The sequence below is a fragment of the Paramisgurnus dabryanus genome, chromosome 20 (genome assembly GCF_030506205.2).
Source record: "Paramisgurnus dabryanus chromosome 20, PD_genome_1.1, whole genome shotgun sequence".
Taxonomy (NCBI): Eukaryota; Metazoa; Chordata; class Actinopteri; order Cypriniformes; family Cobitidae; genus Paramisgurnus; species Paramisgurnus dabryanus.
The window spans coordinates 3,308,316-3,332,627 of record NC_133356.1 but is presented as its reverse complement, the minus strand read 5'-3'; the positions used below and the strand labels follow the sequence as shown (position 1 = coordinate 3,332,627).

Here is a 24,312-nt window from a genome sequence, read left to right as displayed (position 1 = left end):
TTTTGATAAAAGCTCACAGAATCAGAAAGATAAGGCAGATGGGAGGGGAACCATATGGTCAAACAAAGCACTTTCTAATGGCGTATTAAATATCCTCAGACAGGCTCTTGGGCGCTACACGTTCAAACCCTAAAAGCCGATAATGCACAAGGCTTCCTGTGCGCGGAGCCCTCTGGGAGCTGACGATGACGATGATGATGGTTCAGATCAATGATACTCTCTCTCTTCCAACTCCTGCCTCTTTGAAGGTACACAAAGATGCTCTGTCATCATGAGTTTCTCCATTCATGCCCCGAATCCTCAACAATCAAATAACGCAATACGCAAAATATAAAAACTATTTTAAAATGTGCAAACCACAAGCATCATGTGCACACATTTAACACATCACGTATTTCTCACCTGTCAGATTTGGCAACTCTCCGAAAGCTTTGGTTGGATAAATCCTGGTGCGTTTGCGGTTCCGCTGATATTCCCTGCGCTCGGTGCGTCCGGCGTCCGATCTGCGCGCACGGTAAAACCGACTGACATTTGTGCAGCTTTCTCTTCAGCTCGTTTATTTCTTCTTCTCGCTCCACCAAGCGCCTCTCTAGATCTCGTATCCTCTCCTCCTTTAGCATTAAGATCTTGGCAAAGTCTTCCTCCAGGTCACTCATTCTGAGGTAGTAAAGAAAACTTTAATCCTTTCAAATCAACCAGGAGCACTGTTTCACGCGTCCAGGTGCGCTCAGCCTTTGGAGGTCCAGCTTATCTATCCACGTGTTTACAGTTGAAGACGCGAGTCTGTGTCGGTCCCGTTGTCGGTCACCTCTGTCCCAAACATCCCCGTCAAAAAACACGCACCGGGCACGAGCTGTCGCCTCTTCCACCCGGTCTTCAGTATAGGCGGAGTTTCACTTTTGCGCTTGGGGAGAGGGGATAATGTGTGCGAGTGTCTGTGAGGGGGGTGAACAGAAGCCCAAAGCAAACGAGATGAAAGGTTTATACTGACATTTAAACGCTTAAAGGTAATAGAAATGTAAGCTATTTATAAATGTATAAGCATTAAAATGGGCATAACAAATAAGTTAACAACCACACAGTTATACCCACAAAATAATGATAATATAATCATTAACCGCCCATTAAATTGTTTTATTCACACGCCTCAACAATTAAACAATTTGGACCCTGGCAGCCTCCAAAATCAATCTGCGCCTCTTCACCACGACCATGTGATAAGGGATGACGTAACTTTGTGTAACCCGACACGAACATCACAAACCGGAATATTTAGACGCCTTAGGAAGTTATTCAAACCTACAGTATCTACTAAACTCTTAGATCTAAGGTCAATTTTATCCTGAGGAGCTGGATAATGTCATGCATCAATATAGTAGCCTAGGGTAATCTAGTATTGTTATTTCATATCTGTGCGCACTGTAGGGAAATACAGTAAGCCATTGTGCATTCATAAGCCAGCCATGATATGAAAGCACCAGCTTCATCACATTCATGAGAGAGAGAGAGACTCTGATTAAGAACCAGAGATGAAGAGAAAATATTTTTTGACTTATCTTTAAAGGAGGCATAACACGAAAATCTGACTTTTCCCATGTTCAAGTGCTATACAGTAATTGGGTCCCCCGTGCAAAAGATCAACCCAGTAACTGTGTTTTTGTAAAACATTCTTTGCAAGCAGGTGAAAAAAAGGTCATTGAAATTTGGCCCTGCTTGTGATGTCAGAAGGGGATAATACCTGCACTATCCAACCACGGCACTGCCATTATGAGCTAATTTGCATTCTAACCTCTTGAAAAGCACCCCCACTCTGGCCCAAACCATGAAAAGACCTACTTTCACTAAAAGGGTTGTTTTTACTAAACCATTTAGGGGCGGTTTCCCGGACAGGGATTAGACTAGTCCTAGATTAAAATAAACATAAGAGCTGTCCAAACTAAAACCAACTTGCACTGACATAACGTTATTCCTGGAGGCCCACTGCTCTGCACATTTTGCATGTCTCCCTTATTTAACACACCTGATTCAAATCATCAGCTCATTAGAAGAGATCTCATGAACTGAACTGAGTCTGTCAGATAAAAGAGACATACAAAATGTGCAGGGCATTGGGCCTCCAGGAATAACGTTAAGAACCATGGTCTTAAAATACATCAATGCCCTTTGTTTTGCCACAAAATGCACAAAAGTAGTGTTTTTAGTAAGACATGTTTGGTAAAACTGGTTATATTCCCTAATTAAACTAAGACCTAGTTTAAGATAATCCCTGTCTAGGAGTATAAGCATAACTATGGTATAATAAGAAAGAAGACTTTGAGCTTCAATTTCCATTTCCAAATTATTTTAAGTTAAAAATTAAAAAAGTTAGAGAGGCTAAAGTACATTGTAATAAAAAAAATATTTTTATACTAAAAATATTTATGATAAATATGTGTGTGAAACCTAGAAATGCAATGATGCCACAAGTCTTAAGAAGTTATGTTTCACATTTGAGGTCAATAGGACCAAAAATGAGGTTCTTGCAAGGGTTTTTGTAAAAGCATTTGTTTACATGCATAAACGTTAGTTCTTATTATTATTTATCCTTATATTAGCATATAAAATGCAGTTTCCACACCAGGAAATAAAACGTCACACAAAGATCGTTGGATTCGTTATCTAATTGGCTACACGTTCTGTTTATCAATATTTTCAATGAAGTCATTGGAGGAATGGCGTCAAGATATTTGACAGTGGTGTTTGGATATTATGTATTATACTCCCGCCTGCTTTTTAAAACAAAGTTTGAACGCGGGTTTGAACGCAGGTGTAATCTCATATACAACGTAAATAGTCCTCAGATTGTATATTTTATTCTATTACTAGACGTTCATGCGAAATCTGATGTAAACAATGGACAATAAATCTATATTTATGGATTATACGCATTTGTGGACAAACATGGTCATTGGATGTATTCTATTAGATGGTTTTCATGAGTTAATAACACATCTGAAACAGACTGGATTCGATTCGCGATCGTTATATCAACACAAAGGTAAGAAGTCCCGTTTATATTTTGCATGTTGTCATCTGGACTTCTGTCACAAAATACTATATTTATGATGCTAGAGCATCTGTATCTCAAAACAGAGACCGTACACTGATGATAAACCCGTAGACCTTTTAAACGATGTGTAGTAATGTTAATATTATTATTGTTTGTAGACAGTAGGCTATCTAAATATTGTTAGCAGTGTTAAAAAAACTGACGTCATCCCGCACCCGAGCTAGTGCGCGACGAGAGGTTAAAGGACGCACCCAATATTTTCAATGAAATAAAACGGCACATTTTTGCTCACACCTCCAAAGTTATGTATATGATATTTTGAGCTAAAACTTCACATACATACCCTGGGGACACCAACGATTTATTTGACATCTTAAAAAATTCTTGTGAAATGTGCCCTTTAATGCATTTTAAATTCATCTTTATTGTGACAGAACCATTCAAGTATAATTTATGCACTTTTTAACTGTTCTTTATGACCATACAGTTTGATAAACAACCTTTTATGAATCTTTATTTTCACTTGAAGTCTTCTGATATTGCTTTTATTTCATTATATTAATTAACTTTTTTACTTTTCACTGAAATAAAGTTTTGGGTTTAGATTAATCCAAGACTAGGCCTTAGTTATATTAACTTTTTCAGTGTGCGGCCCCCTGTGTACGGTGAAAAGAAAATTTATGACATAAAACATTCCAAAACTTAACATTTTAATTAAACAAATTTAAATTAATTTTATTTTGTTAGTAGCCTTATTTTTCTGAGGTTTAATTACACAGAATTTATGATTAATTGGTGTTTTTTATAAAATGTCATTAAACTGGGGCCCCCCTGCCACCATCTTAGGGGCCCCCAGTTTGTGATCCATTGTGTTAAGGTATGTAAGGCAATATGTTTTAAATTAAGGTACCTCAAACTTTGCATTTTAGTCTGGGACTAGGATAAATCCTGTCCTGGAAACCGCCCTTAAATCATTATAATGCACAGCCTCATGGTTTATTGCATTGTTTATTGAATTTCCGTCATAATATTATTAATGAAAGCCTGTGATTAAGGTCATCAGTGTAAATATTAACTTTTATTACTTACTTTTATTCCTAACTTCACGCTGTGTCTATGAGGTAGCTTACAGATTTATAAGGCGATGATGATGATGATGCAGAAGATATTGGACTTTGGTGTAAATCACAGAAATGTAATATGAGCTCATTCTCTCATTCGCCTGCTGTGTGAACGATGACACAATGATTAGCACAGGATTGCTGTGCACCTGAGGGACCGATTGGATTACCGGCTAAGGTGGGCGGGACTTGTGGGAGGCGCTGGGTGTAAGAACAGAGGCAGACATTACTCATCCCTTTCCAGTTACACAGTCTCTCTTTCATTGAAACCCAATAGGATTGCTTCAGATCCAGAGAGGTCGTTCTGTCAGTCATTGATCAGTACGGCCTCTGCACTCTGAAATCTGGGAGACAGGAAGTCAGTAAGGAGATACGGTCAATATGATCAAGGCGTCAGTGATCCTATCACCACTAGATGCAATATTTAATTTGATGCAAATGAAAGCGAGGTTGTGATGGATAAACATTTTCAGCCCGTATGAAAATTACCCATTTAAGTGATTTTGTGCATAAAACAAGCAAAAAAATCTGCCAATGGGGTAAGCAAATTTTTCTTGAATTTTCTTGAATTTAGTGTTTAAGAAAAATGTTCAAGATTTTTTTGCTAGCCCATTGGCAGATTTTTTTTGCTTGTTTTATGCACAAAATCACTTAAATTTGATATTTTTGGTCTAAAAACTAGACTTATTTTCTTGGGTCGATTTGCTCATCAAGAAAAAGCATCATTATTTAAGAATTTTTAAATATTTTTACTAAAAACAAGAAAAAATACTGAGAAAATTTTTTCTTGATTTTTTTTTTGCAGTGTAGGTTTTTTGAATAAAGATCTAAGGGTTGCCATAAGCATTCTCACGTTTTATTCTACGACATAAAAAACATTAATACCTCAGACATGATTTTTTTAAAGCTTTAAAGGGTCTTTACTCATTGCCCGCCAGCCATTTTTTTAAAAGTTGCCTGCCAGCATTTTTTGTGATTTTCACAAAAGCTTCACAAAATTCCTTCCAGGAAAAATTTCTACTAAAAATATATAAACACACAAATATATCAAATGAAAGAACAGGCCCTCTGCTTTAAAACAAATAATAAACCAACAAACAAACAAAAAAAAAAAAAACGTTTGATCATATTTTTTTCTCTGTTTATAAACTCTTAAACATGGGTATTTTCTTCCAAAATACAAAATTTTAAGCAAAATAATTGCATTTTTGTGAAGGAATTTTGTTAAAGATCAGATTCAGAATGATTATCAAGCATACACAAAGTGTAAAATTAACAAACAATTTTTTTATAAATTGGGTAAGTGGATCTCTTACAGATTACCATAAAAAGTCAATGGCAGGGAAAGAGTTAAAAAGGGTGGTTGCTAACAAGTTGCGACATGGGACTACAGACGTTTTTAGGTACTTAAACGTCATTTTATATATTTATTATTTATAAAGCACAATTCAATACAACCAAGTTGTCCAAAGTACTGAACATTAAAATAGACATAAAATTTCTAATACAAATCTAATAAAATATCAAATACAAAACATAAAACATAACACTTACAACATTAAACGTATACACAACTAGACGTTAATCACCTAATACAGGATAAGCTGTATTTAGGAAATTATCTTTTAGCAATGACTTAAAACTAGAAATTGTCCGGGCAGATCTATAGCAAGGGGCAGTGAATTCCATAACTTTGGAGCAGCTAGTAAGAAAGCCCGATCTCCTCGTAATTTTAGTTTGGATCTGGGAACCACTAAAAGAAGCTGGTCAGAGGAGCTCAGAGGCCTGACAGAGAAATAGCGGTTCACCAAGGTCTCCAAATATTTTGGAGCCAGCCCATACAGAGACTTAAATACAAATAGTAAAAGTTTGTATTCAATTCGATGATGGACCGGCAACCATTAAAGAGAAGATAAGACAGACGTGATGTGATGTGATGTCATCACAGATGAAGATCTAAAAAACAATGAAACATGATTCCCAACAACAATTCATACATGGAGTATTTTAAATATGTTAAATAAAGTCTGAAAAAGGTGCCGAAAGCTCGATGGTGATGACATTGATGTTAAGGGACCATAGTTTGCTTGCAGCCTAAATTTAAAATTCATAAAAATTTTGCTAATCTGTAAAGATTATTTTGTTGGACAAAACGTGTGTTTTGAACTTTTTTAAACACGCATCTTATTTTTTACAATAATCCAAAAGCCTATTAAAAAAAAAATGGCGTTTTGACGAGGGAACCAGTGTCCCGCTACCTTCCGTGTTGGCCTTCAAAAATACATCATCCTTGTGGCATCGGTGGCGGCAAGTGACTTATTTTTCAAGGACGCACAATACAAACCTCACCAAAACATGTATTTAGCTTGTCACTTTCGACACATGTGCAGCATGCTGAACATGACGCACCGAACACATATTTTGAATTCACGCCCCCTCGGAAGAGAAGTCACCGGCCGCCACTGTGCGGCACTCTATTGAGAAGACTTTGCACAAACAAGCGCCGCTCAAATTTTCTATATAAAATGTCAAAATGTAGTTTGGTTAAACTGTATGGTAAATCATCTGAACCATTTTAAAGATGTAAACATTCCTGTTTCTAAAGTAAAGAGACAATTTTCTGAGGTTAATGGTCGAATTGGCCTTCTCAGCAGCTTCCAGATGTTTTATTGCAAAACAAGGGCTGAGAAATGTTACAAAATAACAGTAGGTTTACGAGAAAGTAACACACACACACACACACACACACACACACACACACACACACACACACACACACACACACACACACACACACACTAATAATTGCTGTGTCTCTGCCTGTTCACATTTTATTGACTGTCAGTTCACAGGACCTGGACTCACATTCCCTAAATGAGGAGATTCAGGTTGATATAAACTAAACTGACTTCTGCTTTCATCTCCGTCTCTCGGCTTCTCACCAATTCCCTTTGTTTCTCACATTGTTGTCACCCCTCAGGTTATCCACGCTGTGTTTTTAGAGTTTTACACGCTGTCCTCAAAGAGGTGATTACTTACACATATATCAGCTGTCATCTATAGCAGTCTTATTAGACCTTGCTAGAAGAGAAATAGCGGTGGTCGCATTTGACGTGATGCATTAAACAAGTGACCTTTTAAATAAGATGATCCTTTATTATAGGCAGATTAGGTATTAAGATTACCAAAAAGCTATTCACCGCTTTTGTTTTGCTGGCTTTTTAGAAATCATTTTGTACACAGTTTTAGCCAGAAGAGTTAATCATGGCCATCAGCACGCAGGGGCATTGCCAAATCAATGTCATGTTGGATCTTCAACTCTACATTTCCAGATTCCCCACATCTGGTGGAATTTATGGGTCTTAGCTTTGGAGTCTTTCCCCCCATGTCCATTGTGGTCATTCATTCTTGACCTGCTCCTCAAGAGTCCAACAAAAAACCAGGCCTGAACTGGTGCTCCTATCTTAGCTAAGACGAAATACTGTAAATACCTTTAGTTTAAAGGTGCCAAAGAATGCATTGAAATAATATGTTAAATAGTTCTTTGTTAAATATTTACATAGAAGGTATGTAGCTTTATTAAGTGCAAAAATTATCCAGAAATGTTTTTCATGTCCATTTACAACCCTAGGATTTGTCCTTTAAATGAAATGGTCTATTTTTGCCATATTTGGAAGGGTCATGAATAATAATGTTGAGCTCTGCTCTGAGGCTCATGCCAGTAGCTCACATTAGTAAACATGTAAGGGTGTATACAGGCCTGGATTAACATATTGTAGTGCCCTAGGGTGACCACATTTGAAGTGCCCCCTCCCAAAAAAAAGATATTTTAAAAGTCTAGTCATTCAGGGCTCCAGACAAACTTTTTTGTTATTAGGAGCACTGTAGCAACCGATTAAAATTTTAAGGAGCTCAAGCAGAAAATTTAGGGCACACCTTAAATCAGCCTGCAGTGCAATCCCATTTTTCGAAAATAACTGGATTAATGAAAAATATTAAATAAACTCACATGTCATTATGCACAATTGATGAAACCAGAATAGGAAGTTATGAACCAAATAATCATTCACAACCCCCTTGACTAATTCTAGGCATAAAAATAAATGCATATACAAAAAGTTATCCAGATAGCATATTGTAATTAGATGGGTGGTATGGCAATATACATATTTGTATCCTTTACACGTTTCTCATCTTCTATCAAGTTTTCCTTAACTGTGCACCTGATGTCTACCTTTATTCTCATCTAAAATGTTTTGATGTTGATGTAGGCTAGAAGTTCTCCTGTTTTACTTATCTCTCATCTCTGCAATGTCTATTTAAACCACCGCGGGCGCGTTTTCTCGCAGTTCTGAGTTAGATGTGTTGACTTTACCCGGGCTGCATAAACCCATCAGTAGATTCAACTGAGCGCACTTTGCAGTTCAGGCAGCCCGCCTAAGTTGGGAAACCCTACCGCCTTAACTAGGTCGTCCAAAAAAAATTATAATTCGCTGCACAAAAGGTCGTCAAGTGTGTGAGAACTGTAAGTGGACTTATGTTTTGGGGTTATTTAAGCCTGTTATTGTATTAGTCTATAGTTCATGCAAATTTAAAGTAAATTAGCTGGTGATTTTGTTGTTTGAGCAACCTGCTAGCTAGGTTGCACGTGCCTGTTGATTCGATATAATTGTTGAGCGCTCTTCCTCACGTTATTTATGTGCATTATTTACATGCTACAGTAGTTACACTCCTTTAAGATAATGTCATTAATAATGGGAAATAATCAGTTTTTACAATCTTCGCGCTATCTATCATCATTCGCTAGACGTTCTACAAATCTGCTTCAGTTTATGTTTATTAACCATTTAGTTTCACTTCATCACACAGCTATTTTCATTAGAGGTATATGTTAAAAACATTAATAATCTAGTATGTGTTCATTTTCTGTCATAGTTTTTTCAAAATTAAGTTTTGAGTGTTTTAAATAAAAATATTTTCATTTTCATCATGACGCGTACCCCCCACCCCTTTGATTGCAACGCCCCCCGGCCACAAACCACCTTAACTATCAAATTTTCTGCTGGAAACCCTCAAAACGTTTAAAGCGTCATGCAAATGAGCGGTAAAACACAATCATTCTGTATTTTTGTCCCAGGTGCTCGCTCATGCGCACTTGTAAAAAAAACTGCTCGTGCTGTGTGTTTTGTTGAGATTGGCCTGTTGTCCAGCGGTCTTTTGCATGCAAAAGGTTTACAAAATAAGAAGTAAAAAATGTGTTTGAGGCTCATGCTATGCTATTACCACGTACTCTTATTATTCATCTATTACTAAATAAATACAATTTTTATTATATGGCACCTTTAACTAAATAAGAGAGAAAATAATTAAACGCAAACATAAAGTACGTTCTGTGAAAGTTCTGGTTTGACTGGATTGTCTAATAATAGACATTGCTATATGTATGATTTTGGCTATACTAATGGATAGATAGACAGACAGACAGACAGATACCTAGACAATCAAATAAAGAGTCAGAAGAAGAGAGAGAGACAAAGTGAACAGATAGGATGATGGGAAGGTAGTTAGATGGATTAAAAGACAGACAGACAAACAGACAGGCAGACAAGCAGGGACAGCGAGCAGGGGACGAGAGAGAGAGAGAGAGAGAGAGAGAGAGAGAGAGAGAGAGAGAGAGAGAGAGAGAGAGAGAGAGAGAGAGAGAGAGAGAGAGAGAGAGAGAGAGAGAGAGAGAGAGAGAGAGGACATATACAATACTATAGATGGATGGACAGACAGACAGACAGTGTTGCGTTGACACTGGCAGTGTATTTCTGCTCAAGTGCAAGTATGCTGTATTTGCGTAGTGATGGTATGTATGTATACACGTGCATGAATGAAGCGTAACAGGCCTTAAATGGTGCAGCTGGTTAAGATCACGAACGGAGAAATCCTTTTTTTGTCATAAGGCTAAAGACAGCAGACAGATCTCAATACCTCAGCAACAGAGCCACAGCAAGAGTACAGAGAGATTGCAAGAGTACAGACCCAATCTTTCCTCTGAAAACCTGATCTAATTGTCTCTACAGTGGAAAACAGCGTATCTGTCTACATCGCTGCCCCTTCCTGTGTGTGTGCGCTCCAGTGTTTAGGGTAACGTGTGTGTATACTGTATGTGCATGTGTGTCTTTCAAGCAGGAAAAACTGTTGGAGAAAGGTCAACCGGCAGATGTCTTAGTTAGCAGACGAGGTGGAGAAGCTGTCAGAGAGCATAAGCTGCTGTGTTTTTTAGGAGTGGAAAAACACATGAAAGTTAAACGTTCGGGTTTTTTTGAGGACACATTGTACAGGCGCTGCAATAGACAAGAATTAGACCTGGTTTTCATCACAAACACACAAACCAAAGGAAGCACTCGAAATAACGGTACACCTTCTTGTGTGTAATTTCTTAACAGACACTTAATCTTCAATAGAAATTGTTTGCTAGAACTACAAGATATATCATTTAATTATTCTGATCTTTCAATCAGAAAATCTGATCTAAGTAAACCGGGGGTCTGACCCAAGTGGGTTCAGGTCTAAAAGTTTCACATGTGCCAAACTGACCGGAAAAGACCCAAACTATTTTCAGGCGTCTCGTGTCAGGTCTTTCTTTCAAAAAATTATTTATGCACATTGGGTTTGGGTAAAATGTGATCAGATACATTTCTTTGGACTCGAGAAGACCTCTAGTTCAAACTCATGATCTTTTGCACTGCTAACACTTAACATTAAATTTACCTTTATAAATTTGGCAGATGCATTTATCCAAAAAAATAAGGACTCATCATGTGTGTTCCTTGGGATGAAACCGAGGGGCAACCTTCCAATCTGTCTGATGAAGCCAATACGGAAGTGACTTAAACTTCAATTCATTAAGTCAATCCCTTTAGACCCTCATGTTAAAATGCCCAACTTTAAATGTGTTTACAGCCTGGTACAAAAAGTATTTTTGGTCTATCAGGGCATGTGAGCAGAGCGTAGCGGGGAGTGAGCGAGGAGCAGGGCATAAGCAGAGCATAGTCGGAGCGCAGAGCGTGTTTTTATCCAAAGGCCAGATTGATCGCTCCGGTTCTGCTTTTATGCCGCTCACACCACAAGCAACCAGCAACCTCAGTTTCACCAACGTCCCGCATCTTTACCCATTTTCACTTATCCGCAAGTGATGCACAGTGACGTGAAGCAGAGATGGCGACGGCCCGGGCCCGCCAACTATTGGCTTCAAAAAAGCTCTTCACAAACCTATGGGTGATGTCACAGACACGACGTCCATATTTTTTACAGTCTATGGTTGAAAAAGAGGGGCAACCTTCTGATCTGTCTGATGAAGCCAATACGGAAGTGACTTAAACTGCAATTCATCGACTGGCTCCAAAAGGAGTCAATTCCGATATAATAATAGTTTACAGCCTGGTACAAAAATGTTTTTGGTCTTTATAGCTAATTTCGGTTATCCACGAGTGATGCACGGTGACACGTGGCCAAGATGGTGATGGCAGGCACCGCCTACTTTAAGCTTCAAAAAAGCTCTTCACAAACCTATGGGTGACGTCACGGACACTACGTCCATATTTTTTACAGTCTATGGTTGGAACCCATTGTTAACGCAATGCTCTGAGCTATACAGGAGCATGTAATATGTACTGTAGTAATCATTTGTTTATTCTAGGGGTTAGTTCACCCCAAAATGAAATTTCTGTCATTATTTAATCACATTCATGCTGTTACAAACTTGTATGAGTTTTTTCTTTTTTTTTGATGAACACAAAAGAAGACATTTTGATAAATGATGGTAAGCACACAGTTGACGGTACCCATTGAATTCCATCGTATTTGTTTTTCCTACTATGGAAATCAATAAATCAATGGTTACAATCAACTGTTTGCTTACCATCATGGGCCCTATCTTGCACCCAGCGCAATTGACTTTGTCAGTGATGCATGTATCATTCGTATTTTGCACCGGCACACAGCGGGTTTTTCCCTCCACAGACGCTTGTTGGCAAACTAGGGAATGAACTTGCGCTCCCTGGGCGGTTCACCGCAAAAAAGGAGGCGTGCTCCGGCGCAAACCATCCCTGATTCTATTTTGCAGTTTCAAAAAACAACTGCGCCACTGACCAAAAAAAACTAGTCTAAAGTCAGTGGCGCGTTGCGCGTGGTTCATTATGCTATTTTAAGGGCGCATGCTTGACCATAATGTATAGCGTGCACAACGCGCACACACTTTGCTAATCTAATCTACACAGATGCAACAGTTATTTTTGCAAATCATAAATTGTTACAAAAAAAATCATGGTGGTGAGCATTGTGGTGATAGTTTTTATTTATTGTGTGGCTGCGTTAAAAAATTCTCATGCAAATAACGATTAAAATATTTTCATAAGTTTGTTGTGTGGCCGTATTACGTTTATTTTATGTAAATAATAATTAAAATGTTTTCATAAGAAACCTTAATGTATATGAACTTGATTTGTAAGTGTAATTTGGGGTTGGACCTTGCTTGCATTTTTTTGGGTCCGATTTCAAAGCCCCCAAACCCTTTCAGCGGTGAGGGTGGACGCAGATCTGTGTAGATGCAGATCCACCTCCCGTTACACGGCGTGCCCGATTTATGCTGGCAAGCTTGGGATTCCCCCGTCTCCTGACATCATTGTAGCGCTTGGTGCAACGATGGGGATGCCAGCTGATGAGACAATTGTGGCTATTTTCTCTCACGCCTGTTTAACCTACGCTGATTTGGGCGGGTTTCTCCTATCCCCATACAAAACAACTTCTCTGTCTTTGACTGCTCTTACAAGAACGTCGGTCTCCTCGGTTGTGAACCGCTCCTGGCGTGCGCCTGGTAAATCCGTCATAATAATAGCAACACGCCATGGAACTTGCGCCCTTGCGTTTAAAGGGAATGTTGGATAGCGTTCTGATTGGTTTATTTGACGTTACGCCCAAACCACAACTATGAATAATGAACCTACTTCAGACCAACCCCTTATTGATTTGCGCCTGGCGCAAGAGTTATTTCTCCCGCCGGGAAAATAGCAACAGCGCCCAAGATCTGCCCACAAAGTCACTTGCACACTGAGCTTCGCACTTGCGTTTCAGATCGTTAAAATAGGGCCCCATGTGTTCATCAAAATAAAAACTCATACAGGTTTGTAACAACAAAATGATGTGAGTAAATAATGACAGAAGTGAACTATCCCTTTAAGTTGTGCAGCAGTTGAAGCAAACTGTGCTGATCTAATTTTTTGTATACCTGTAGCAAAAGGTTCTACGAACCATAAAAAGTTAAGAAAGAAATGGATCTTATAAGAACCTTCCACTGAAATGTTTTTTTCTATGTCATCTCTCTTGAATAACTCTTGTACATTTATTTATGAGAGTGTAAACATGCAAAAGTTTGAGGTACCATTCATGCCTGGACCACAAACATTCACAAACATTAGTTTAATGCTTAAATACCCAAAAGACAGCAAACGTGAGAGATCTAGGCTGATTTTTGTTTAAAACATTTATATAAAACATCTACAGCTTCATGATCTGCTATGAATCAATGTTAAGGCTGTCAAAATGTGTTTAAAAATATACTTATTCATATGGGATCTAGGCAAACTGGCCCAAAGCAGATTTCTCAATCCATATATTCTTGGAAGAAGTTAAATTTAGACAAGTTAGTTTAGGAATCAGATGTTATTTTCTTAACCATAAATGTTCTGAACAGGGTCCCTACACAGAGTTGAGAGTTGAACTCAAACCGCAGCAGTGTGTGTGATTCTGTGGAGATGTTTACATCACTATTTATGTAAATACTGTATGACCAGAGGCCTCATTTATAAAAAGCAGCGTAGAAACCATCCTACATTGATCTTACGATCATTTATTTAAAAATGCGTATGTGTGATTCATAAAACGAACGTACGCACATAAAACAAGCGTACCACTTTTTTTTCAGATGTGAAATCTATAAATCGCAAATAAACTTGTGTGCAGCTGAGCACTTTCAGATCTAATCTTTTAAACCAGGGGTCCTGGAGTGCCGATGTCCTGCAGAATTTAGCTCCAGCTCTAATCAAGCACACCTGAACAAGCTAATCAACCCTTATGAAAATTAACCATGGTTTTATTGTGGTAAAAGTGTAGTAACCATGGTTTTTGGTGTATTGATTACTATCAGCAAAACCATGGTTTTACTACACTAACCATGGTTTAACTATGCTTTTTGAAAACCATGGATGACAAAACCATGGTTATTTTGTGGTTACCATAGTTTTACTACAGTAACCATGTTTTTTTTTTTTTGTTGTTTTAACTGTAGTAAAACCATGATTAAGTTTCAGAAGGGAATGTCTAAGAGGTCACCTGAAAACTACAGGTAGGTAAGGTTTTATCAGGGTTGGAGCTAAAATCTGCAGGACATCAGCACTCCAGAACCGACGTTGCCTACCCCTGCTTTAAACGATGCCTAATTAATGTCATAGACATACAAAAGAGCACTTCTTAATGTTTAAACAATTTTCTGTGTTCTGTGCCTCGAGAGATCATGTGTGCATCACGTGTTTTGTCAAAATAAGTGCCTGCTGCTGCAGACGCGTCTAAAAGGTTTATGTTAAAAGAGACGCTTATAAGTTTGCCAGATACTCGCATAATCTCACGCGTAATCCGAGTTTACTGTTAAGGGATTGTCTTGTGTGTATTTTGTGAACGTGAGTGTCTCTTTTATCATAAACAGTTTTGTGCGTGTTCAGCAGGCACTTATTTTGACAAAACACGTGATGCACATAGGATCACTCGACGCACAGAACACATATTTTGAAAAAAGGAACCACACACATGACACTCCGAACACTTTTTTTGAATTAGCGCCCCTCGGATGAGCAGTCACGAGCCACCGCTGCTATACAGTATAGGTGTGCAGTAGTGCACTGTTCTCTGCAGCCTTGCAATTCATTGTATTTTTCAAATATATTATTTACAATTCAATGCAAATACAGTAACCCAAGCAATTATGATTTTTGCCATAAGTCCTACCATATGGTATTTTAATATTATTCATGGTGGGTATTGAGAATTGGGTTGAAAAAATGGAAATACAATATACAACACACAAGCAAGATTTATCAAGTATGCAGGGGAAACAGATTAAATTAAATCCTTAATTTTATTACTGTGATCATGTCAAATTATCTACTTTGTGTCATAAAAGAGCAAATATATAAAGGACTTTCAAAATGTAGTTTTACTTATCAAAACATCATATTCATATTAAACTAACTTTTTTTCCAATAAACAGATGAGTTTTTCATCAAATAGATTTTTGTTACTCTTGCAATAGACAATAATGGTCATTTATTGTTATATCTATGACTTAGATAAAAAAAAAGATTTGTTTAAAGATTCCCGATTAGTCAATCTGGGATTACTTATGGGTTTACTCTGACCCCTTAAAATTTTAGTACCTGCACTATTTATTGCAATGACAGCTTCCCAGCACTAATCAAGTCTCAACCTGGCCAAATGATAATCCATATGATGCCTTAAGTTTAGGATCCACCCCTTCTGGGAAACAACAGATTCTGCCATGATTGGGGGGGGTGTATGTGTTAAAGTATCTGTGGGTGGGTTCGCTTTGTTTGGGGACCAAATTCTTCCAAGTAGATCTAACAACACATCTGCCTTACTTGAAAATAGAGATCATAATCTTTTTTTAAATCTAAGTTAAAGTTAATTACAGAAGATATCCAAGTCTAAAACACAGTTTTTCTTTCATTTTTTTAGTTTAACAAATCTAACATGTAGAAAATGTAAATTAGGGTTAAGCTTAGTCTTTCATTATTAAAGTACTACACAAAAAACAACATGCCCGCACTTAGGTAAGTAAATGTGTGTGTGAATGCCTCAGGCCGGTATGTCAGGCATGATTCAGTTTTGTTAGGGAGAGTCCGCGTGTGAGTCGCCGGTCATCCGCTGTCAGCTGTCCCCCCAAAATACAATTTCCCTTAAATATCCTCATATTGCTAAACAAAGATGTGGACCTTTACACGAGCTCCAATAAATCACAACATGACACAAGCCTTAAACTTTGAGCTCATGTGAGCCTAAGCCCATGTGATCTGGACTTTCTTCATGTTTACCCTAAACACAACAAACGTGGCTAAACCCCAAGTTAAATAATCCCAGTACAGATCTCATTAATGTCACGTCATGAATATAGTTTTAACATATCTGCTTTCATTGCTTAACTGAGCCCCAGTGCTGTGTTTTGACCCCGAGTAAACACGCTCTGTTCCACGTCTATGAGAGTTGAGCTGTGCCTAAGGTGCTTTAGTGCTCAGGAGGGCCCTGTGACCTCTGACCTATGGTAAGTTTGATCTAGTACAGCCTCAAGATCTACTGCTCCTTCTGGTCACACATTCCAAAGGCTCAACACCTGCTGAACATGCTCAGAGGACAATAAAAGTAAATAGAGAACGAGAGCGTCGATAAAAGAATGATGTAAATGTGGATATAATATGTATTGAATGTGTATAATACTAGTTAATAAACATTTTATGGTTCCATAAAGAACTTTTAACATCCAAATAACCTTTCTGTTTCACAAAAGGTTCTTTGTAAAGTGCAAAATAATTCTTAAGGTTATAAAAAGATAAGAAAGATTTTTTTTTATTTTCACAGTTTCACGTGCATGTGCTGTTGTACGCGGACTGTACGCGCACTGTCCTTGATGACGAAAATGACGTCATGCGGACGGCGCGCATAAGCGGAAGTTTCAGCTTGAGTGGTTCATGGGAAAATTGGGGAACCTCCTTCACACAGAGCTTTGGTCCCAGAAAATATCTGTAAAATTGGCAAACAGGCTTAAGTGTTAACACAAACACGTTGCGTAAATGTTCTGGGATCGCTCCCGGAAAGAGGACCTAGTAACATTACTGTAAGATACACGGAAAGTATTCTGTGGGAACAAGATGCAAAAACAATGCCGAAAATGGTGTGGTGTAGTGAGGACGTGAAAGTCATTGCAAAAAGAAGTTATCGTTCAGCTCTTTAAAACAAGGGATTTACATGCAGATTAACATTCATGACGAGAAATGTCTGCAAACTGGACTGAATCAGAGATCAGGGAGCTCGTCACTATCAGCGCTGAAGCTGAGATCATTCAGCAGCATAAAACTTATAATAAATTTTATAATAAGTTTAAAAAAATGCACACGCGTCATTCCAACAAGAAATATTGTTCAGCTCTTTAAAACGACTCCAGTGATAGCTGGACAGTTTTTTCTGACAGTTTAGGTGGTCAAAGATATGCCAAATCCTAAATCACAGGTCCAGGATTGTGGGATATCATTGGCAGGAAAGGACACAACTATACTGCCTTTAAAAGCACACCAGATTAAGTCGTCTGAACAGGAAGGATGCAATGCAAATATTGAATAAACTTGTGCCTCGATGACTTCCTCTGTACATATACAGCTTGCAAAGCAATTTTTTTCTGCTTTTAGACACAGCTAATAAAGCACTATGCATCTGTGCACGGACAAACCATGAGCATTAGGTCATGATTAAAATAGATTGCCTGCCGGTAAACTCATAAAATGTTTTTTGTCAAAGAACAGAATTGTCCTCAGGTCCGACGGTTTATATTTTCTGCCCTATAAAATGCATGCTTTAAACATCCAAACTAAAACATATCCGATAATAAGTAAATCAAGACCTTTTGTGGTTCCTTTAAAGTGTGATGCAGAACGAGGTCCATGGAAACATGACATGTCCCCACAGATAACGCACAGGATTTCATGCTTCCCAAAGAGAGCTCCATTAATCAAACAAACGTATAAAACCATTTCCAAACATTTTCCTTTTTTAAGCAATGCAGTATTACTCACCATGAAACCTAGACAAATGGTACGATTACTAATGCTTAAGGCTGGGAATGTGACCACTTGCGTGCGCAACTCTTCCTATGCTGCGTATTACAAATAATCATAAATCAAACCTTTAATCATATGGCTTGGAGGTGTAAACAACCAACTAGAAACTGTACAGAAATCCATAGCAACCACAATTCAACATCCTAGCAACTTCCTAGAATATCCTAAAAAAAACTTTAAACTATTTGGTTTTGGAAGTCAATTCAACCTTATAAAAACAAGTTGAAATGGTTTAACTTATTTTTTTACGTTACTTCAACTTAACAAATTATGTTGATTTGACAAAAATGCTGCATTATTTAGTGTAGCAACATGGCGGCAAATTTTGCCCCGGCAAGCATCGTTTACTGTATGGGTCTAGTTGTTAAATTTAAATAAAAGATTAAATGCAAATCGCTCAGGATTCAAAGCACTTAAAGAAACACAAATGACTGTGAACTGTACTTACAAAAAACACGTTTTGTACTCTTGTTCTCAGCAGCAACATTTAGCAGCGGCACGATTCGTAACGCGGCCAATCAAGTGATGTGATTCTCAGCGTGATGCCAGTTTGATGGGAAGAGAAGAGATTTTCAATCAAGGTTCATTCAAAGAGCCACTGCAGGATCAGAACAGTAAGATCTGCATCAACCAGACATGATAGAGAATTATTTAAGCCTAAAATATCTAAAGCAGGATCAGTTCATCTCAGTGGCGAGGCTACATAAGGGCCAGGGTGGCACTGGCCCACTCAGATTGATGGCTGGCCCACCCAGTCAGAAGAGACGCAAAATATTTTTGTGGATAACATGAGAAATTACTCATAAATTATAATGATCTCTTTAATAATATTTTGCTAATTTTCCTTCACTACTCCCTGCTGCTGGAATTGTTTTCTTTCAAGAGTTCTTTCAATAAGCCACAGCTCTCCATACATTCAAAAAACAACTAAAAACCCATATTTTCCAAATATACTTGTCAAAATTATACTGACTGTACGCACACCCCATTTATCTAAAAACAAACAAACAAAAAAAACACTAACTCTCTTTCTCTCTCAACAGGTATTGTTTCAAATTTTTGAAAACTTGTAACTTGGTATAAACACCTCTTGTATTATTGCCGCCTTATGTCATCATGATGATGACAAATCACTTGATTGTTTCCTCATCTTTGTAAGTCGCTTTGAATAAAAGCGTCTGCTAAATGTAAATATGCATCATTCAGAAATAAATAACTATTTTATCCTTTGCATGTGTTTCTAAACTTAGCAAATGTTAACATTCAAGCCATTTTAAACAATTTGAGCACAAGAAGATGTTAAAATGAACTGTTTTCTGTGCGCACACACATAAATAGACACGCACAGAGACGCATGTTTCAAAAAGCACGCAAACATAGAATCTCTATCCGCTTGACAGGACACATACATGCAAAATTATCCACAGTCTTAGCAAGTATTTTCAAGTTATGTCTTAAAGTAAATGCAAACTGTTCAGAAAGAAATCAAGATATCAGTAGTATATGGATCAGTGCTTATCCGGTCTTAAAGTGGCAGTACCCTCAAAGGATCTGTTCATGTTTGTGTCATTATGTTAATCAAACAACAGAAGATAAAAGGAAAATCACATCTGTAGCTTTAAAATTATTAATTATATTTAATTTATTAAATGAAGAAGACAGTAGGTCTCATTCACTAAGCATCCACATATTTGTTCGTGAAATATGTGTTCGGACATTTTAACTAACAAATCATGAATAAACAAAAAATGTTATACTAACATTTCTTCAAAATGTTTGCAATAATGTTAGAACAACTTAGACCACACGTACGCAATAATCATGAACAAGAAAAAAAAACTATAATATATTTATATCTGCGTTACATATTTTATATATTTCTTCCTTGTTCGTGATTATTGCGTACGTGTGGTCTAAGTTGTTCAATTTTTTTTGCATACATTTAAAATAGATTTTGTTGAATCGTGATTTGTTAGTTAAAACGTCTGTACAAATTTGTGCATACATACACATGCTTAGTGAATGAGACCCAGTGTTATTATTTATTTGATTCTATTTTTTCCTAAACACTACCAACCTATTTCACAAACTTCTGGCCCTCACACTGGTTAATCTCATTAACGTGGTTCATTAACGTAAAACAATTCAGGAGATATAAAGACAAGATGCATCATCAATGTAAAGCATCAAAGTATTTAATAATTACAAGAGGACATAATATAAAAACATTAGGCATTAAATGACACAAAGGCTAATACCTTCCTCATTCTTTTGTGCAAAAGCAGCATTGCATTGCTTTTAGATGCTGTTTCTAAATATATTACTGGAATGTAACCTTGGCAAACCATTTAAAATTGTTTGGTCTTTTCCCTTTCAAGCATACAAGAGCAACCGTATACTGTACTGACAGTTTTGCCTTAAAGGGACTTTATAAATCAATTATAAGTCAAATCTCATGTGCACTTAGGCACCGTGTGTTTGTTCACATGTTTCTGTTAGCATGCATGCTTCCTTAGAAGGTATACAGGCTGCAGACAGCAAGGCAGTCCGCTAGGTTTTGGTACACAGCCAGAGAGAACAGACTTTCATATTTTGTTTGTAATGGTCTCATTACTGCTCCCCACAGTGTCAGACTAGTGTAATCTTTCACCACGAGAGTTCACACGAAGAAGATCACTAGATCAGAGAGACAGACATGAGAGTAAACATTGCCCTAGGACAGAGGACCAAAATAAAGGCATAATTTTATATATGAGATCTCCTCCTGAGAGTCACTGGCTCGTTTCTGCCAGCACTTGTTTGTGTTAGAGCCTCCATTTGAAGTTATTGCATTCAAGGGCTAAAGATGAGTGTTTAAAAATCCTTCGCAAATGCAATGGAATGAACTTGCATTTTAGGGAAAATAGCTATTGGAGGGCTTAGCTTCAGATCAGTGTGCATGAATGCACAGTCACACATTAGGCCACACGTATGCCAGCATTCCATGAAACAATGGGAGTGGAATGGGAAGACTGGAATCCCATTGCACACGATTCATGTGCTATTCCTTGACCAAAACACTTCACTGTTTTCCCAGCTGGTCCGAGCACACGCATACACACACAGTATAGTGCTACCCCGGCATCTTTCTAACATTCTTCTGCCCTTATTAGTCAATATATTGTTTACTTCTCAGCAATCAATTTTGGGTTAAGACATCTCATATATAGCCATCCATACACAGCGTTCTAGGCTAAAACAAGAAAATATTTGGGCTGTCAGTGAAAATTTTATAGACATCTAACCATAGCTCAAAAATAAATAAAACCAAACCCCTTGCAATCACTGTTGACTTTGCTTACATGATCATAAATCTCATAAATCTTTGGGTAAAATTGGGTAAAAACAACCACCAACTAAAGTTTATTTTTGCTAGAAGTGGGTTACTTTTTGCTAGACTATATAATTTGGTCTATAGTTATCCTAGAACAGGGGTTTACAAACTTTGATGCCAAGGACCCCCAATTTGCTGAACCTTTTGCGAGGGAACCCTACCAAATATATATATATAACAATTAACAATTTTATGTATAACAAAAATATAATTGGTTACTTTAAGGTAAAGTTGAATGTATAAAAACATTTTTAATTCAAATTTATTTGTACTGCAGCAACGAACCCCAGGATAAAGGGGTATAAAAAGGTAGAGAGATACAAAGCAAAATAAATGATTCTTTAAAGGTCCATTGTGTAGATTTTAGTGGCATCTAGCAGTGAGATTGTAAATTGCAACCAACGACTCAGTCCACCGTTTTCTGAAATGCATAGAGAAGCTGCTCTAGCTGCGACAGGACAAACTTCTTGTTGTTTAAGACAAAATACAGTAGTGACAAAACACGCTCTGTAGAGCAGTTTGTCCGTTTAGGCCTACTGTAGAAACATGGGAGCGTAAAATGGTGATTTCCATGTAAGGGGACCATGGTGTATGTAAATAAAAACAGCTCATTCTTAGGTAACAAACACATAACAGTACATTATGTAAGGTCTTTATACACCACTGATAGTTGTGTATATAATATTGCATTTCTGTCATTAGATTCTTCTAAATTTTACACACTGCACCTTTAATGTAAGAAGTAACTAATCAATAAATGAAACAATTTTTGGCCACCTAGTGGTTCGGGGGGCACTGCATACGCACATTATAAGAATGCGTAGCATTAAAATCCTGTTTTGTCATTAAGGGAAATCATCTTGTCTCAGTTACAAATTTGACTGGTAATGATAAAGAATGATTTGTATTTATTGCATTGCAATAGATTGACAAGCAGACATGCTATTTATGACTGGATGTAACTTTTGATACTTTGCTCTAAAGGCGGCTCTCCTATTGACTCTGACCTATCAGTGTGAATCTCATGAAAAAATAGTGAAGACCACTGCACTTGAACCTTCTGGAGGTCCCCTGGGGGACCCCAGACCCTTGTTTGAAAACCCCTGACCTAGACAGGGAAATAAAGGCTATTTTGCTTGCTGGGTCACGTTACTCCTCTTGACAAAAAAAGATGTGAAGTGTGAAAATTTCAGCTGTACTAGCACCATCAAACTAGAGAAATAATAACTGTATTAATCCCAAACAGATTAGTGGCAAAAAAATACAATTTGGTTTTGATAATCTGGTGATAACTGAGCATCATTCAAGTCTCTGTAGCAATTACTCTTGGTCACTTGGTGCCACATCTCTTAGCAATCACTTGTGTTGTGTGTACGGGGAGAAACTAAATGGGAAAGTTCTTGTGTTGAGAACCTCACTGAAAAAAATTTAACAGCAGTGCCAGTTGCACTCTGTGTTAACTGAATCATGTTTAACTTGGCACGAGTAAGCAAAAAGGAATGAGGGACCCTGATAAATTTTGAACATAACCACAGCACTGACCAGTCAGCATAAAGGTATTTAACAGCAATGAATCAAATTATTTGTATTTAGGTTAAGTATTAAAACAAATAAAAGTAAATGAAATGACATACTAATATTTCTCCTGAGTTGGAGAACAGGCTGATGAAATGACAGACTGGACAGACTGTTGTTCAGAAACACAAACAGGCCATAAGGGCTGGATTCAATACTCCTACACAAATGCACAAACTCCCACCTAATATCACGCTCCCGCAACACATGAACATTGAAAAGACGTTGTAGTATGTATATATGTGACCAATGCAATTTTATTGTTTTCCACATAAAATCATTGTACATAATGTAAAGATCATTCTGTGAAAATATAACATTGATATCTTTAATATTGACTGATCATGTCAATGAATAAAATCAAACTTTGATGCTCTTAAACTCTTCATTATGAGACTTTAGTTTTAGTTATTTTCTAATTAATTTAAATGCATCTGAGAACTTTACGTGTCTAATGCAAGCACACATTATAGACCAAAACTCCTCTCAGGAATCAATAAAGGATCAAAAGTTTTTTGCTGATTGATGAGTTGATTATTAATAAACACATTATTGTCACAAACAATAAACTTAATATAATCTAGAGCAAATTTTGAGACCATGCAGCGCTTATTATAATGTCAAAGCAACTCTTGTCTCATCTGAGTCAACAATGTCCTCTAGTGGTCATCTTGTGTTTTTGCTTAGACCACAGCTGCCTGCAGTGACATTCAGATCAATATTTCCCAGGCCCTCTTGATCTCAGACACTTTAATGCTGTAAATCATGTTGCCTGATTGATTTAAACAACCTGTCTTACTTTCTTGTGTTTGAATAAACCCCGAAAAACTATAAAGGGCAATAATAAATGCCCTTGACACTATAGGTAGCCTAGATGGAAATACATGCACTTCTTTACAACTGATGTTTATTGAGGCACATTTTATACATATGCTTGCTGATTTTATTACATAATTACTACTGTGATTATTTTTAGGAGCATAACTTTTGTAAAGAACTACAAACGTTTATATTAGTTTTTATTTCTACATGACGCCATCTAGTGTTTATGATGAGAGTCAAACATCACAATGTCTGCAGCTGGTCAAAGCATTTACCGTATTACTATTATTTGCATACCACAGATGTGGTCTGAAGTCTCATAATCTAATAATGAGATTAGGAGCATCAAGGTTTGATTTCAGTTTTTGACATGATCTTACTAAGTCAATATTAAAGATAGCAAGATATTTTTACATTGGATTATTTTAT

At 37.3% G+C, this 24,312-nt stretch overlaps 1 protein-coding gene across 3 annotated transcripts in view; it reads right to left on the bottom strand.

Annotated features, from left to right (window-relative positions):
• prkg1a (protein kinase cGMP-dependent 1a) overlaps positions 1 to 24,312 on the bottom strand; it is a 143,089-nt gene that overhangs the window by 101,651 nt on the left and 17,126 nt on the right. The window contains exon 1 of one of the 3 annotated variants that reach the window (XM_065296051.2): positions 403 to 858. The exons of the other annotated variants lie outside the window; for them this stretch is intronic. Within the exon in view, the coding sequence (XP_065152123.1) occupies positions 403 to 656 (254 nt within the window). The 5' untranslated portion in view covers positions 657 to 858. Of the gene's footprint in view, positions 1 to 402; positions 859 to 24,312 lie in introns of those variants that run through there. 3 annotated transcript variants of the gene reach the window in all.